Raw genomic sequence first — 15,783 nt, 5'->3', positions numbered from 1 at the left:
AATTAGCTTGCTGCTAAATGATTCATAACTACAGTATACATGTGTGCCACTGGGGGGGGCATTCTGTGGCCTCCTCAAAGGTTGATTACAATACTGTACATGACCAATTGTTTTTGTGTGGGTGTTCACTGTACTGATCAAGCCCAATGAGTAAAAGCTCTCCATGTAGACTCATTCAGTAGTTACATTTACCCGCATATACCGCGTATAATAAAATGCAATACTGTAGAGTAATTCTGTTTCATCATCTCATAGCATAATTTCGAGTTGTATAGATTCCAGAAAGTAATATAATGTAGTATATTTTAGAGTCGTGAAATATAGATAAGTCTGTTTAATTTTAATTATTTAGCATTTACTACGTACATAAGACGCATGTGAGAATATAATGGCGCTAGAGAAATGATTCGAAAGACGCATTGAGAAAATTAAATGGTTATACAGGGACATCTGCTGGAGAAGTTATGAAACTACGTTTGAATAAAGGCGTTCATTTACGCGTTGTTATAAACTTTGTAATTACACACACATTTAGAGAAAATTGTTGCATCAGCTCTTAAAAGACAGGAACATTTATTTTTAAGTTTGGTTCAAGTTTCTTAATTCCACGCTAGGGTTACATGAATATTCCTAAAGAACGAGCGAACGTAATATGTAACCTATCCAAGTTAAAATGGCGTACAGTGAGAGTTAGCCAATCAAATGTTGCCTTTCTTTCAAGTTGACAAATCACAAGCAGGGATGCTTTTGGGTTGTTCGCGGAAGGGCAAATACCGGCGCCGCAGATTTCTATCAGTACTGGATGCAAGCGACATTGCGTGAACATTTGTGTACCTGCGTTGACACTTTTTGTGAGATCTGCGCTCAGTCATCTGTCCCTCAACCCAATATGGCCGCTCGGTTTGCGAATTGGACGGCATGAGAGGACACGGGATGCTGTAATGTCACTTGGCTGACATTATTATTCAATTCCAGGGTAACAGTTGTGTACATTGGAGCACAGCACGGAGGACGGTCTATCTTATGAGCAACAAGATAATTTAGCTCGCCATGTTTCGCCAGACGAAGGCGGTTCTCGAGAAACTTCGACATGTCCGGTAAGTTAGCCAAGCATTGGCTACCTACCCACGTAGCATCGTCTCATGAAATGTGCTAAAATAACACATGGACAGTGACAGTAACAGTTTGTTATTTGTTTTTGCTTAGTGAAGCCGTGACCAAGTTTTTAAAATATAGATGACTAGTTAACATACAATTGAAGTTAATGTTAAGGACAGTTTGGTAAGTCATTTGTTATCTGTGGATGTGAGATTTCGGATAGTCTGTGAATGCAACAATAGACTTAACTAGAGCGATGATAAATCGATTGAAGTGAACATTTAAAGGGGAAGTTAACCCATTTTTTCTTTCCAGTGTGTTCTATGCGCTATCACGAGTTTAAATATGTATATATTACAGTTGAATCTATGGAATATGAACTAAGCAACACAATCCTAGTTTTTTTAGTTTGTTTTTAACCTTCTTGCTGAAGTGTTAACAGAAACCGACAACACCGTTACTCGAGGCTCAGGTAACAGCCAATCACAGCTCAGCTTTTTTCTGACTTAGGTCATGTGATATTTCTACGTTGAGCTACGATTGGATGTTACCTGAGCTCTGAACAACTGTGATGTCATTTTCAGTCAGCAAGAACAAAAAAGCCCGCCCCCTGAGATAGATAAACAATATTTAGTTACTTATCTTAATCCACAAATGCAATATAAATCAAATGTGTTTGTTTAATCTGCTAGGGATGTAAAGAATATATTGGAATACTTTTTGAGAAGTTTGCTTCAACTCTAAGGATTTTAGGAACACTGACGCACAGTATATGTTTACTGGGAAAACTGTTATCACTTAATTATACCCAAAGCCAACACAAGATTGATTGATTTTTTTAAGGACACTTGATCCAATCACTCATTTGTGGAAGTGAGAACTGAAGTTTATACCTTCCTTGACCAGAGTGCGTTTTCATTATTTCTTTCCAGGTTTCACATATTTTAGAGCATGCTTGAATCAGTGTGTGCTGTCTGTTTGTGAATATACTCAAATTCATAACTTTTCTTCTTAATCTAGTTTAAAAGGCCCACATCTGTCTTGGAGACAGAGGAGCACAGCAGCAGCAGTAGACAAGGCTCTTCAATACACAGCTGGCCAACGCATCCATGGGTTTACTGTTAAAGAGGTGCGATCACTCAGTTGGGCTGGGTAAACTATAATCTCAGAAAGAATAGATGAACTGATTGGTAGACATGACATATATCTTATGTACTGAAACTTTAAATCTTGCGATATTTGCAGGTTGTGGCGGTTCCTGACTTGTTCCTCACTGCCATCAAGCTGACTCATGACAAAACAGGAGCTCAGTACCTTCACGCTGCCAGGGATGATTCCAACAATCTATTCAGGTGCCCAGAAATATTTAAATAAATCACACTATATGTGCACCACTCATTTTTTTTTTTTTTTGCATTTTTAGTGTGCAATTCCGGACCACCCCCATGGACAGCACGGGGGTCCCTCACATCTTGGAACACACGGTGCTGTGCGGCTCCCAAAAGTACCCGTGCAGGGATCCATTCTTCAAAATGCTCAATAGGTCGTTGTCCACCTTCATGAACGCCTTCACAGGTATATATTAAAACTAGGGCTGTCACCAGTTAAGATTTTTAGAATCAATTATTCTACAGATTATTTAAATGATTAATCAAACAAAGTGCATTACTAAGGCATGTTTTCCTTGAGAACTGATTATTCATCTATTATTGATATTATTGATCTTGTTTAGTCAAACAACTCAATGACACTTCAACAATAGCATTATTAATAATAAAGTAATATTAGTTAATTAATTAACAATAAAGTAATATTAACGTATATATTACATATATCAACAAATATTAATATTATTGAAAATAACAAAAGCAACTTACTTATTGCTTGATTGTTTATTGTTTATTTTTATTGTTTATTGCTTATTGTTTTGAAAGAATAAAGCAGAGGATTGCAAATGTTTTATTTTAATTGAACAAAAAAGATAATTGAACAAGAAGATTTTAGACAATTTTTAAACAATGACTCTTGAGTCTAAATAATTACTGTACTTGATTATGTAGCAAAAAAAAGGCAATTAATTTGATAGTCCATTACTGACAATTGATTAATTAATTAATTAATTCTTTGCAGATCATTTTAACAAACTACTTATTTCGGTTTTATAGTAAAAAAAAACAAAAAAAAAACAATAGATGTAGTAGAAAAATAGACCCCTTCCCCTCCCAAGTTATTCACTCCCACTGACAACTATTTATGTCAAAAGTCCATTTGAACTAAGCTAGAAGTGAATGAGTTAATAAACCCAACATTTAAAATGACTAAATGCGGTGTCCCCTTGCCAACAGCCAGCGACTACACCATGTATCCATTCTCCACGCAAAATGCAAAAGACTTCCAAAATCTTCTGTCCGTCTACCTGGATGCCGTCTTCTTCCCTTGCTTACGCGAGCAGGACTTCTGGTGAGTGTTTGAAACTTTTAGGTTGTGTTTTTTGGTTTTGTTTTCCTTCCCCTGTCCTAAGCGAGAACTTTCCAGGCAGGAGGGCTGGAGGCTGGAGAACGAAAACCCCAGCGACGCTAGCTCGCCCCTCATCTTCAAAGGTGTCGTCTTCAACGAGATGAAAGGAGCCTTTGTGAGTCCCGTTCCTGTTTGTTCAGCTGAAATTGAAACCGGCTGAGATGATTGACTGCCGGCGTTTGCTTCCTGGCAGTCGGACAATGAGCGCTTGTATGCGCAACACCTCCAAAACAAACTTTATCCTGACCACACGTACTCAGTGGTGTCCGGCGGCGAGCCACTGGCCATCCCCGACCTCACCTGGGAGCAGCTCAAGCACTTCCACGCCACGCACTACCACCCCAGCAATGCCAGGTAACACACAAACACACACATCACCGCTTCTGTTATTTCTCTCCTGAACCTCCAACTCTGTCGTCAGGTTCTTCACATACGGAGACCTTCCACTGGAGCAACACCTGAAGCAGATTGACGAGGAGGCACTGTCCAAATTTGAGCGAATCCACCCCAACACCCAAGTCCCATCGCAGCCGATCTGGACAAGCCCCGTGAGCTCTCAAAATCGGCGTGCGGAGGCTACGTTCGCGTCACAAGATTTGACGGGTTTATTTGAACGTTCAGAGAGAAGAGCACGTGACCTGCAGTCCAGACGCCATGGCTCCCGACGCCGCTCGACAGAACACGCTGTGTGTCAGCTTCCTGCTGGGAGAGTAAGATCACAGTGATTCTCCTGCTTCGTGTCTTTTCAATTTGAGACAGTAGGGAAGAAAATGATTTTGACAGAGGCATTTATTAATTATGTCTGAAATATCATAGACTCCAAAGCTCCCCTGGAGTTCAGACACCTGATTTATACGTAGAACATTAGTCAGCAAGAGTATAAAAAAACATATCACTTAATTTATTCCAAAGTGCACATGAATTCAACCTCAAACATGAGACTGCTCTGCATTTGAATCAAATTAAATACAAATTAAATTAAAGAACCGCTGTATGTTTGTGCTTTTATCAAAAATTTTGGAGATACACCAATATGCATCGATGCACTTTTCTGGCTAATCTTGTATCAGGACATGCCTAAAGTATGTTATCATGTTAGTATCATAAAATATTTCCTGCCTAAAAAAGAACAAAAGCACGTATGTTTGGGCTAATATAGTATCAGATCAATATCGTTATTTAACATCACTCTTGTAGGCTGCAATATTTGCATCATCATCAAAGCCCCTAATTTGTAATTTGTGTATTGAAGCAAATTTGATTATTTTGTCTAGCGTGCAGCTTTGTTTTTTAAGTTCACATATTTGGCACCCGAAATCTGGAAAAAACATACTTTGCCCTGTGCAACGTGTATTCAGGATGTGAAGATGATTTCCCAAAGCCTAAAACTCAAACGTGCCTTTTCACCCGCAGCATCACCGACACCTTCGAAGCCTTCACCCTCAGCCTGCTTTCTTCTCTGATGACATCCGGCCCCAACGCCCCGTTCTACAAAGCCCTCATCGAGCCCAAAATTGGAACGGACTTCTCCTCGGTGGTCGGGTGAGACGAGCGGGTGGAAACGGAACATTTGAATCAGGAATCGAGCGCGATGTTGCTTTGCGTCGCGCAGGTACGACGGCAGCACCAAGGAGGCGTCGTTCAGCATCGGCCTGCAGGGGATGGCGGAAGAGGACGCTGAAAAAGTCAAGAACATCATCCACAAAACCATCGACGACATCATCCAGTAAGGCGAAATGGGATTGTTTTCTATCATGAGCGATTCAACCTTTTGATGTGTGAAATTTTCAAGAATATATTTACAATCAAAATTAGTGGAAGCCAACCAAGTTTAAATACTTATTTTTAATTTACGTTGTGAAGAAAATTGCTGGCTTAAATTGCTTGTAATATTTGAAAGAGTGTTGTGCCATCCATGTCTGATGTGTTAAATTTTGGTGCTATTGTTTCTCATGGTATCTGTAGGCATATTTTACTCATCAACTCCAGAATGTAGAATTTGTAACCTCATCTGTTGTATTTTTGATTATCCTTGTGGAAAATTGCATCACTAATGACATTGCGCAACTTAACAAAAAAAAATGCATACAATGTTTAGTAAATGAGGTGCTAAAACACAATTGAGCAAGTTGCATCAGGTTCCAATTAATTTCCAATTAATTTGCTCTTAATTTGAAAAGAAACATCCTGTCACGGCATGGAAAGGCACTAAATAAGGTTTGCAGCAACCCCATTTGAAGTTTCATGTTAGGTGCCTTCATGTACACCCGGGAGCAGCTAAACGCCAATTTGAGAACCACTGGACCAAAGCTGGCTTTGTGATAGTCTCATGCTGGTGCTAGTGAAGAAGTGTTTTCTAGCAAATTTGAATTGCCAGTCCTGGTTTCCATATTTGCCTCTCTCCTCAGGACTGGCTTCGAGGACGAGAGGATCGAGGCCCTCCTGCACAAGCTGGAGATCCAGATGAAGCACCAGTCCAGCAACTTTGGTCTCTCTTTAGCCTCGGTGAGCAGAGTGATTTCTGAGCCGGCCAGGTTTGTTTTTGTCGAACCGGCTCCTGCTTTTGTAGTACATCGCGTCTTCGTGGAACCACGATGGCGACCCGGTGGAGCTGCTACAGATCAACGACAGCGTCCACAAGTTCAGACGAGCCCTGCAGGAGAACCCGCGGTTCCTCCAGGACAAAGTCCGACACTACTTTAAGGTTGGTATGAGGGACACCGCGGTTCACAAATGAAATCATATTAACGTTTGCTTGCTTTTTGATATTTATTTATTCTTTTTCCTCGCTTTGAAATTGGATGCTTTCATAACATACCAGGAAAACACCCACAAACTGACCCTCTCCATGAGTCCCGATGCCTCCTACCTGGACAAGCAGGCCTCGGCCGAGCAGTGCAAACTACAAGAGAAGATCGACGCTCTATCAGATAACGACAAGAAGGACATTTACGAAAGAGGTGCTGAGATTTACGCAGAATTAGCATTCCCGAGGGGCCCATTGCATACCTTGACTTACTAATGCTCCAACTTGAGTATTTTTCCAGCTATGTGCCATCGCCTGGTCCTCTTATTTCAGGTCTTCAGCTGCTGGAGGCTCAAAGTCAAAAGCAGGACGCGTCCTGTCTGCCCGCGCTCAAAGTGTCCGACATTGCGCCCACCATACCTGTCACTCCTGTACACATGACCAAAGCAGGTACTGCACAGCTTCACTTTCTTCCTACTTGCTGATGTATTTTATGATATTATCTTTCTGTTGGATTTTGATTGGTCGAAATCTTCACGCTAGTTTTTTTTGGGGCGGGGTGTTTTCCGATACTCAGACGGCGTTCCACTCCAGTTGTGCGAGCAGCCCACCAACGGCTTGGTGTACTTCCGGGCCATGTGCAGCCTCAACACCTTGCCTGAGGACCTGAAGCTCTATGTGCCGCTCTTCTGCAGCGTCATCACCCAGTCAGTTTACTTCACCCGAAAACGATCTAAAAAAAATAATACTAATAATTTAAATATAGACCCCCTCAAAAAAATACGTACTTAAATTTGTTTACCTCTTAATCATTAAAAAAGCGCCCCCCAAAGAGTTATATTTTGAAAGTTTTCTGCTATAGAAATGTTTGTATTTTTATGTATAAAAAAGCAAAACAAAATATTTTTTGTCCCCTGAACCCAAAAATTTTACCTTTTTTCTCTTTTTCCTTTTCCTTTGTAATATTTTTTCCATGGGAAAAATCTGCAATTTAATTTTACATGCACAAATGTGCTCATTAGTTCTTCAACAGTAGTTGTTTTATTTTTTTGTGCTCAGGATGGGTTGCGGTTCTATGGACTACCGTCAGCAGGCCCAGCGGATGGAGCTGAGGACCGGAGGCATGTCCGTGTCCCCCCAAGTCATCCCTGACTGCTCCCACATGGACATGTTTGAGCAGGTCAGCTTGACTTGACTCGCCTGACCCGTAATAACTACAAAAACGTGACGTGGAGGCCTCAATGCTCTCAGGGCGTCCTCCTGTCCTCCTCGTGCTTGGAGAGGAACCTCCCTGAAATGTTCCGGTTGTGGGGTGACATCTTCAGCAGTCCCCGCTTTGATGACCAAGAGCGTTTGCGAGTGCTGGTGATGATGTCGGCGCAGGAGCTGGCCAATGGGATCTCCTACTCCGGCCACGTGTACGCCATGACCCGGGCCGGGCACCACCTGACGCCGGCCGGGGAGCTCCTCGAAACCTTTGATGGGATGGACCAGGTAGCGTAACTGGAGACATTTGAAGAAATGTCCTTCATCCGCGATCGGTCTCAATCTGCCGTCCTCAGGTGAAGTTCATGAAGAGGATAGCTGAGATGTCGGACCTGACCCCAGTTATCCGCATGCTACCTAGGATCAAGAAGCACCTCTTCAACCCCAACAACATGAGGTTCCTCTCACCTCCACGTTCCTGATTTGCCACCCATGGCATGGCAAAAAAATTTTTACTTTGCATCGTTGCTACAGATGTGCCATCAACGCCACTCCTCAGGCGGCGTCCGAGTCGCTGGCCCATGTGGAGAGCTTCATCAAGGACGTGGCCACCAACAGGAAGAACTTCAAAGCCGTGCGATCAAACGTCGTCCAGGTGCGAGACTGACAAACCGCTTTGTGCTTAGAAAGAGCCAGGCGGAATGTTGATGCAATGTCACGTTTATCCTTTAGAGGCCGCTAGATGTCCTCAACGTCTCCGGAGCCAGCAAGGCACTTGTGGCTGTAGGTTTTTGTTTTCATCTTTCCTCAAAATCAATCATCTAGCTTTGCTCAGAATTTGAGAATGCATCCTGAATACATTCACAAGTTCCCTTTTATCCAACAACGGAGCTTCAACATTTTTTTTTTCAAAGTCTATTTACATACATTGTTGTGTTATGATGAAATCTCCCTTCCTTTTTCAAGGACACAAATTTCCAACCTTGTCACATGAAGACTTTCTTCCAGCTGCCATTCCCTGTCAATTTTGTCAGCGAGTCCATCCGCACCGTCCCTTACGGCCACCAGGACTTTGCCAGGTTTTCTTTCAAATAATCGACATGACGGACAGAGTCTGGGGAAGCATTTCCAAACGACTTCTTTTTCTTTCGCCAGTCTGTGCGTGTTGGCAAGGATGATGACTGCCAAGTTTCTCCACGGGGAGATCCGAGAGAAGGGCGGGGCCTACGGGGGCGGAGCCAAGATGGGCGGAGGAGGCCTCTTCTCGTTTTACTCTTACAGGTGACCGGATGTTTATTTAATACGTTTAGACACGGTTGTTCTCATCGCTTTTCAGGAGACCCCAAAAATCGCAAATTTGTTCAAGCATTAGCGCCGTGGAACTGAGGAAGCCATTTTCAGCAGTTTAGACAGGGTTTATGGTCAATAATTTGTCAAATTAGCACCCAGTCATGATGACTGACCAATAGAGTTAATTTTTGACAAAATATGAAATTTGCTAAAATGTAACATGATGTTTTGGAAACGTTATTTTGAAGTACAGTTTTCGCTAATTTATCGCAGGTTAGTTTGCTCAAAATACCCGCAGCAACCAAAATCATAGATTGACCTTTTTTGTTCCCTTTTTTTTAGTTTGTTTATTTTAAAAAATAAATACGTAAAATCGCTACTTGGCTGCAAAAGGTTTGCTCATTAACAAATACCAATGTAGTAAAGGTTGCGTTTTTGAAAACAAAAAATTGCTATTTTGACTTAATTTTTGAAGCACCAATAGCTATGAAGTGTAAAAACACAAAAATAGTAAACAAAAAGAAATGTTAGCGACATCAAAAAGACATCTATAAACATTCGCCCAAAAATTATACAAATATATCAGGTATAACTATAAAGTCCTGCGATAACCTTTGTCCGATTCTTTTAGCTTTAATGCTGACTATGCTAATTAGTAACTACCAGAAGACTGCATGATCTCCATTAAAATATTTACTGCATGCCAGAAAGCTGTTGCACACAGCTGTGGAGCCTTATTCTGCTCAATTCGGAAGAAGGTCCGATCTCTCACCAAATGCTTTCCACTCCATCGTGCCGCCATTTTATACTAGTAACGTTCGATGCGTCAGAGCCGTTTTTGTTTCGGGGGGGGAACGTGGACACCAAAAGCTTATTCTCCTTCATCGGGTTGGTGAAAGGGATCCCAACTCGGTCCAGACGCTCGCCGCCTTCAGCAAAGGCGTGGACTGGGCCAAGTCGGCCAAGTTCAACCAGCAGGACATCGACGAAGCCAAGCTGTCGGTTTTTTCCGCCGTCGACTCGCCCGTGGCGCCCTCCAACAAAGGTAACCGACGCTGCCCATTTTGGAGCATACCCAAAGGCTGACGATACTTTTTTGTTTTTGACTCAGGAATGTCCGTCTTCCTGAGCGGAATCACCGACGAAATGAAGCAGCAACACCGCCGACGACTCTTTGACGTAACTCGGGAAAACCTGCTGCACGTGGCTGAGAGGTTTGAACTCGATGCATCTCCTTCTTTCTTAAACTTATTGTTCAACATTTCCAAAAATAAACAACAAAATATTTAATACTGCTTTTTAAAGCAAGTAATTGTAGCATTATAATATTGTAGAAATGTGCCCAAAATTAAGTAGATTACACCATGCAATACAATGCAAATGTAAAACTTCTAGTAAGAAAAATAAATATAAACATGCATTAAAAAATGATCCTCGCAGTAATTTTTATGACAATTTTTGCTATTACGCAATTCTGACTTGTTTTTGCCGCAGGTATCTGAGCGTGGGGAAGAAGACGTGCGGCGTTTCCATCCTGGGCCCGGAGAACGACGCCATCCAGAAAGATCCGTCATGGGTGGTGAAGTAAACGGCGCCTTTGTCAAAACATCCTGTACATATTCATGCAACAAGGTGAATAAATTATCATTTTGAAATAGAACACCAAAAGATTTTGGTGACCAAGGTGACACAACTTTTTTTTTTTTGAGTTACAACGCTAGTGTTTATTTTCGCCTCGGTTACTCAAAAATACCACAGAAGAAGAAGGTTAAGAATAGGCTATACACAAACACTATTTTTGAGACCAATCAGAGTTTAAAAACAAGCAATCCGTTGTGATTGACAAACGGCGCTTCATGAAGCACTTGATATTTTTTGCCTCCTCTAGATGGCGCTCTTGCTTCAAAGAAGCAGGGGAATTTCATACATATCCTTTCCACTTGTTTTTATTTTTAAACCAAAAGCACCATCTAGAGAAGCAAAAAAACAACACAGATGCTTCATGAAGCTTCATTTTCTCATCACGACCAATCCTATCACAAGATGGGCCAATATTTCTATAAATGTATTCAAATAAATAAATTTACTGCATATGCTTCAATATTGTTTGTAGTATATCAACAAAATACTTCAATTTTTAAAAATTAAAGCATGTTTGCTGTGGTTTAACAATTTTGATCATGCACGATTAAAAAAACTAACTGAGTTGCCCTTTAAATCTGCCTTACATATTAGTTAAATTAATGTATATCACCATGTAAATAAATGACTCCAAAAACACAGTTTTTATCCAACACTTAAAAGCCTTTTTATTAAAGAATTCAAACCCTCGTTTCCTTGGAGGAGGTAATAGAGAGGAAAAAAACAACCGATGACTTTGTGTTTTTTTTCAACTGATTGTGGTTAAAAAAAAAAAAAAAAAACAAGTGGAAAGTTTAGCTGTCCTGATTTCTGTGGGGAAAAAAAATAAAGACAATAAAGGATTCACAGTTGCATCACAATGGTGGTTTTACGAGAGAATGGCGGGAACCCATGCGTCACCGTCCAGGTGGTCCAAGCTAGCAGAGCGCTTCCTGGAGGCGCGCCGCGCGTCCTTGAACGCCTCGTCACTCAATCTGGAAATAGCCTACACAATTACGTTTCTTTTTGGTCAACTTGTTTCTTTAAAGTTAGCTTCCATTGTTAGCTCGAACGTCAATGTTAAAGCTAAGGAAGATGTTAGCAGATGTTATCGTTAAGATGAGGTCTGTTAGCTTTCAGCATTAGCATCTGATGTTACCTTCTAATGTTTTTTTTCTGATTTTAGCGCTAAATAGAATCAATATTAGTTTGCAAAGTTAGTTTTTAGTCTTAGCTTCTTTATTGTTAGCAATTTTAGCATTCTAAATGAACTCGTTGGTTTCCAACATTTCCTAAAACATTTGAACTTTAAAACCCGTAATTTTCTGATTGTCAGTTTCCAATATTTGCTTCCAACTTAACCTCTGAGTGCCTTCTTCAATGTTAGTTTCAACTTCAGTCTCCAATGTTAGCTTCTTCAACTCATTTTCCCAAAGTTGCTTCAAGCGTTAGCATCTTATCTACAAGCATTATGTTAGCGCTAAATAGGACCATTATTAGTTTGCAAAGTTAGTTTTAGCTTCTCTATTACGTTAGCATTTTTAGAATTACAATTTAGCTCCCTGTGTTATTTTTTAACATTTCCTTAAACCTTTTAAATGAATAAAGACCTTAATTTTTGGGAGTTAGCTTCCAATATTAGCTTGTGACTTTACAATATTTTCTTCAGTCTTAGTTTCAGCATTAGCCTCCAGTATTAGCTTCTTAATTTTTAAAGTCGAGCGTTAGCTTCCACTGTTAGCTTTAGCTTCTATATTACATTAGCATTTTTAGAATTACAATTTAGCTCCCTGTGTTATTCTTTAACATTTTCTTAAACCTTTTAAATGAATAAAGACCTTACTTTTGGGGAGTTAGCTTCCAATATTAGCTTGTGTCTTAGTTTCAGCATTAGCCTCCAATATTAGCTTCTTAGTTTTTAAAGTCGAGCGTTAGCTTCCACTGTTAGCTTTACAGTTATATGTAATGTTAGAGCTATTAGTTAGTTAGCTGTATGTTATTGACATTGGTATGTTATTTTTAAATGTTACGACTTTTTACTGTATTCGTTTGTTATGATCATGTTATTGACACATTTTGGTCATAGATGCTAGCAAGCTAGGGATATACCTCCAACTTTTGCGCCTTTTGATGGCTGAGGGCCTCCAGCGGGATGCTAAGGTCGTTGGCCTCGGAAAGCGAGCGCAGGTCAAAGTAATACTTGACGTAAACGCTGGAAGGCACGTTGATGTTGAACTGCACGAGTTCCAGGAAGTGACGCTCCAGATCGTTCCTGTCAGACATCGAGGACGTCACAACAGGAATTTTTACACAACAAAACTCATTGGCCCTCAAGGTGGACATAAAGTAACATTTTGTTAGCGCTGTAGCATTGTTGGCTAATATTTGTATGGTTGTTTTGTACTTTAATGTCATATTTGAATGTTAGTAAATAACGAGGAATATGTTTGCCTGCTGTCGGCGTTATAATATAATGTTAGCTTACTAGCATAGTTGGCTAACATTGTGCTATTTGAGTGTTGGAAAACTAGAAAATATAAACGAAGCATTGTCAAAGAAATTGAAGCTGTATCGGTGCCGTTTCCACGTTGTTTTCTATGAAATTTACTGTTTTGAAGCGCGAAACACAACGTAAAACTGTAATATGCTGCGAAAGTTTGTTTTTTGTTTTTCTCAAAACGGGTTCTTGGAGCTATGAAGCTAAAACATTCATCGAAAAAAATCAACGCAAGAATTTGGTTCAGCGCGGTTCGCTTAAAAAGTGATCAGTAGGAATGGCAACTATGTCAAGGTAATAGTGGCGGCTGACCACGTACATGTCGGCCACGGTCACGTCTTTGAGGATTTGACAGTAGTCCACGTTCCACACGGCCTGGTCGTCCCACACTTTGGACGCCAGCAGGACGGCGCCCAGCACCATTCGTCTCCACGTGGCCGGACTCATGGAGACCTCCGCGTACGTCAGAAGCCTCTCGAGGTACACCTGCTAACCGAAACGTTACCGTAGCTTTATGGCATGAACTTTAGGGTCCAAATACGTCATTTGACGTTTTCCCGTCCTCACCAGCATGACGATGGCGCACTCGGGCCTGAGCTGCGCCGCGCAGAAGAGCGTGCGGACGAAGCGGTAAACCTGCCTCTGCTCGGGCTCCCGACGTTCGTGATCGGGCACCTGCTGCGATCCCTGCGGGCCGGAAGAAGCCTTGAAGCTGGATGTTACAGGCGGATTTGAAAAAAAAAAAAAAAAAAAGATCTCCTACCGAGAGAGGGTGGAGCCTCTCGTCAAAAATGTCCAGAAGCGGTGTTACGTCATCATCCCTGCAAGGAGACGATCGATCGATCGGTCAATCAATCAATGACGCCCAAGACAACATTGGCCCACTCACCTGTTCTTTATATGGTAGTAAATTGCCAATGCTACACTGAACAAAAAGTCATTTTTATGTATATTAATACAATAATGTCATATTCATAATAACCAATGTATTTGTGATGATTTTACCATTTGATTGTGTATTTGAGGTGAGGCCGGCTGACGGTGTTCTCATCAAGGAAGATAGTGGAACAGGAGCTGTACTTCCACCTGCTGGTCGGACCGCGCTATGACACATACGCACAATTTCCTAAAATCCAGGACAGCAAAAGTGTGTGCTGTCTAAAGTTATGGATGAAGATGCTGACTCACGTAGCGGATGAAATGGATCTTCTGGTTTTCTCGCACTGGAAAATACACACACAAAAAAAGAGTTGCGGAAAGAAATTTGTTTCTAATCTTGAGAAAACACGTTGAACTCGGTTGTGTTAGCGTCCATTGTTAGCATTTCAAGTTAGCTTAAGACATTATCCTTAGGATAATAACGATGATAGCTAATGTTAGCTAGCTTATAAAATTAGCTTCCAGCATTATCTTTGATGTTACATTCATGTTAGCTTCCAAACGCTACACTTCCAAAGTCATCTTCAAGATTATTGCTAACGTTAGCGTCCAATGTTAGTTTCACATATAGGTTACAAAATTAGGTTCCAACTTTATTTTGATCTCAAATCTCGGGAAGAGTGTTTGAAATGAAACTTTTCCATGCTTGCTTTCATAGTTAGCTTCCCACGTTCCATTTCGTACTGCTGCGCATGAGATTTTGACCTCACCGTCGTTCATGGATTTGCTGAGGAAGATGGTGCTGCTTTGAGGATGATCTGCTGGACTCAACGTCATGTCCAACTCTGGAAACAAACAATTGCGCTATTAAACCTATGTTGGTTTTAGAAGAAGAAAAAAAAATGTTGTCCTCATCAAACTATATGGAGAAAAAAAAGAACATAAAGACATATAATTAAGTCCATTTAGAAAGTTGATTCATGTTCCAATTAATTTGCTCTCAAATTGAAAAGCTCCTACAATCTCGTTTTTAAATGATTAATTAAGCAAATGTTTAATGAAAAACTTTTAAATTGTGTTTGCTTGACTGCACGCCATCTCCCGTCGACTTGAAAGACGAAAGAGGAAACCTCGCTGCAGGTGAATAATCCATGAACAACTCAACACCCTTGACTCCCTGTTAACAAGTCAACCATTGTCTTCCCGACCATCCGGGCGCTAAAGCTTGTTTGTGCTTTTTTTTTTTTTTTTTAGAACATTTTGATTGTGTCAATTTTGCAGGTCGAGCCTGACATGAACCTCAGATCCATTTCAGATGTTCTTTTTTTGTTTTGTTTTGTTTTTCTCCGGTGAAAAAAGAAAAAAACGTATAAAATGTTTACATTTAATTATGACGGTTTTCTATGTCATTTTGTTTGGAAATGCCAATATTTCTATTCAAGTACGTTATTTGTTTTGACAAAACAAATTCTCATCCCCAACAAGTTCAAGTTACCGTCCATGTTCTCGATGTCACTTATGTGTTGCAGGTTGTCTTTTTGTAGGAGCGGAGAGTCCTGTCGCAGGTTCGGTTCCGGTTCGGCAAGATCCTCTTCCAGTCTGGAGTGGACTTTCGGAGTGGCGGGGACGCAGCAGGAGGTCGTGCTTCCCATCCCGGACTCCTCTCGAGCCGCGTAGTCCGCCGGCCAAGCAGCCCTGGCGCGTTTTGCTTTATTTTTTTTAAATGTTTCCGCGGTTCGTAAAAGCGATATATACAGTGGAAGGAAGTCACACAATGCTCTGTAAATGTTTTGAATAGCAAAAACGGCGACCTCTGTCGGCGACTTGGAGATACTGCGCCATGCCTTGCAGCCAATAATATTGCCGCGTCCTGCCAAACTTCCGTCCACGAATTGTGAATGGACTAGTGCTGCATTCGGTGAGAATGGGG

General features: G+C 41.1%; 2 protein-coding genes across 2 annotated transcripts; one reads left to right on the top strand and one right to left on the bottom strand.

Annotated features, from left to right (window-relative positions):
- Positions 1-822: 822 nt before the first annotated feature.
- pitrm1 (pitrilysin metallopeptidase 1) lies at positions 823-10,550 on the top strand. The gene is made up of 26 exons (XM_088429646.1): positions 823-1,097; positions 2,119-2,227; positions 2,344-2,450; positions 2,522-2,673; positions 3,444-3,558; positions 3,634-3,730; positions 3,809-3,969; positions 4,037-4,163; positions 4,237-4,325; positions 5,029-5,157; positions 5,228-5,341; positions 6,024-6,120; positions 6,185-6,319; positions 6,437-6,575; positions 6,695-6,811; positions 6,939-7,068; positions 7,421-7,541; positions 7,613-7,855; positions 7,924-8,024; positions 8,102-8,222; positions 8,300-8,350; positions 8,534-8,646; positions 8,723-8,848; positions 9,757-9,902; positions 9,969-10,071; positions 10,352-10,550. The coding sequence occupies exons 1-26, from the start codon at positions 1,051-1,053 to the stop codon at positions 10,443-10,445; spliced, it is 3,084 nt and encodes a 1,027-aa protein (XP_088285772.1). The 5' UTR covers positions 823-1,050; the 3' UTR covers positions 10,446-10,550.
- Positions 10,551-11,291: 741 nt separating this feature from the next.
- LOC148414460 (cyclin-Y-like) lies at positions 11,292-15,624 on the bottom strand. Its single transcript, XM_088429647.1, has 10 exons — positions 15,349-15,624; positions 14,624-14,698; positions 14,163-14,197; positions 13,980-14,077; positions 13,864-13,899; positions 13,738-13,795; positions 13,542-13,661; positions 13,294-13,460; positions 12,587-12,749; positions 11,292-11,483 (listed from the first exon to the last, which is right to left on the bottom strand). The coding sequence occupies exons 1-10, from the start codon at positions 15,503-15,505 to the stop codon at positions 11,367-11,369; spliced, it is 1,026 nt and encodes a 341-aa protein (XP_088285773.1). The 5' UTR covers positions 15,506-15,624; the 3' UTR covers positions 11,292-11,366.
- Between the last annotated feature and the right edge of the window lie 159 nt (positions 15,625-15,783).

This window comes from Hippichthys cyanospilos, chromosome 12, assembly GCF_059441005.1.
Source record: "Hippichthys cyanospilos isolate Australia breed blue-spotted pipefish chromosome 12, RoL_Hcya_1.0, whole genome shotgun sequence".
Lineage (NCBI taxonomy): Eukaryota > Metazoa > Chordata > Actinopteri > Syngnathiformes > Syngnathidae > Hippichthys > Hippichthys cyanospilos.
Note: the sequence above shows the minus strand (reverse complement) of the source record. Positions and strands in the feature narration are given on the sequence as shown.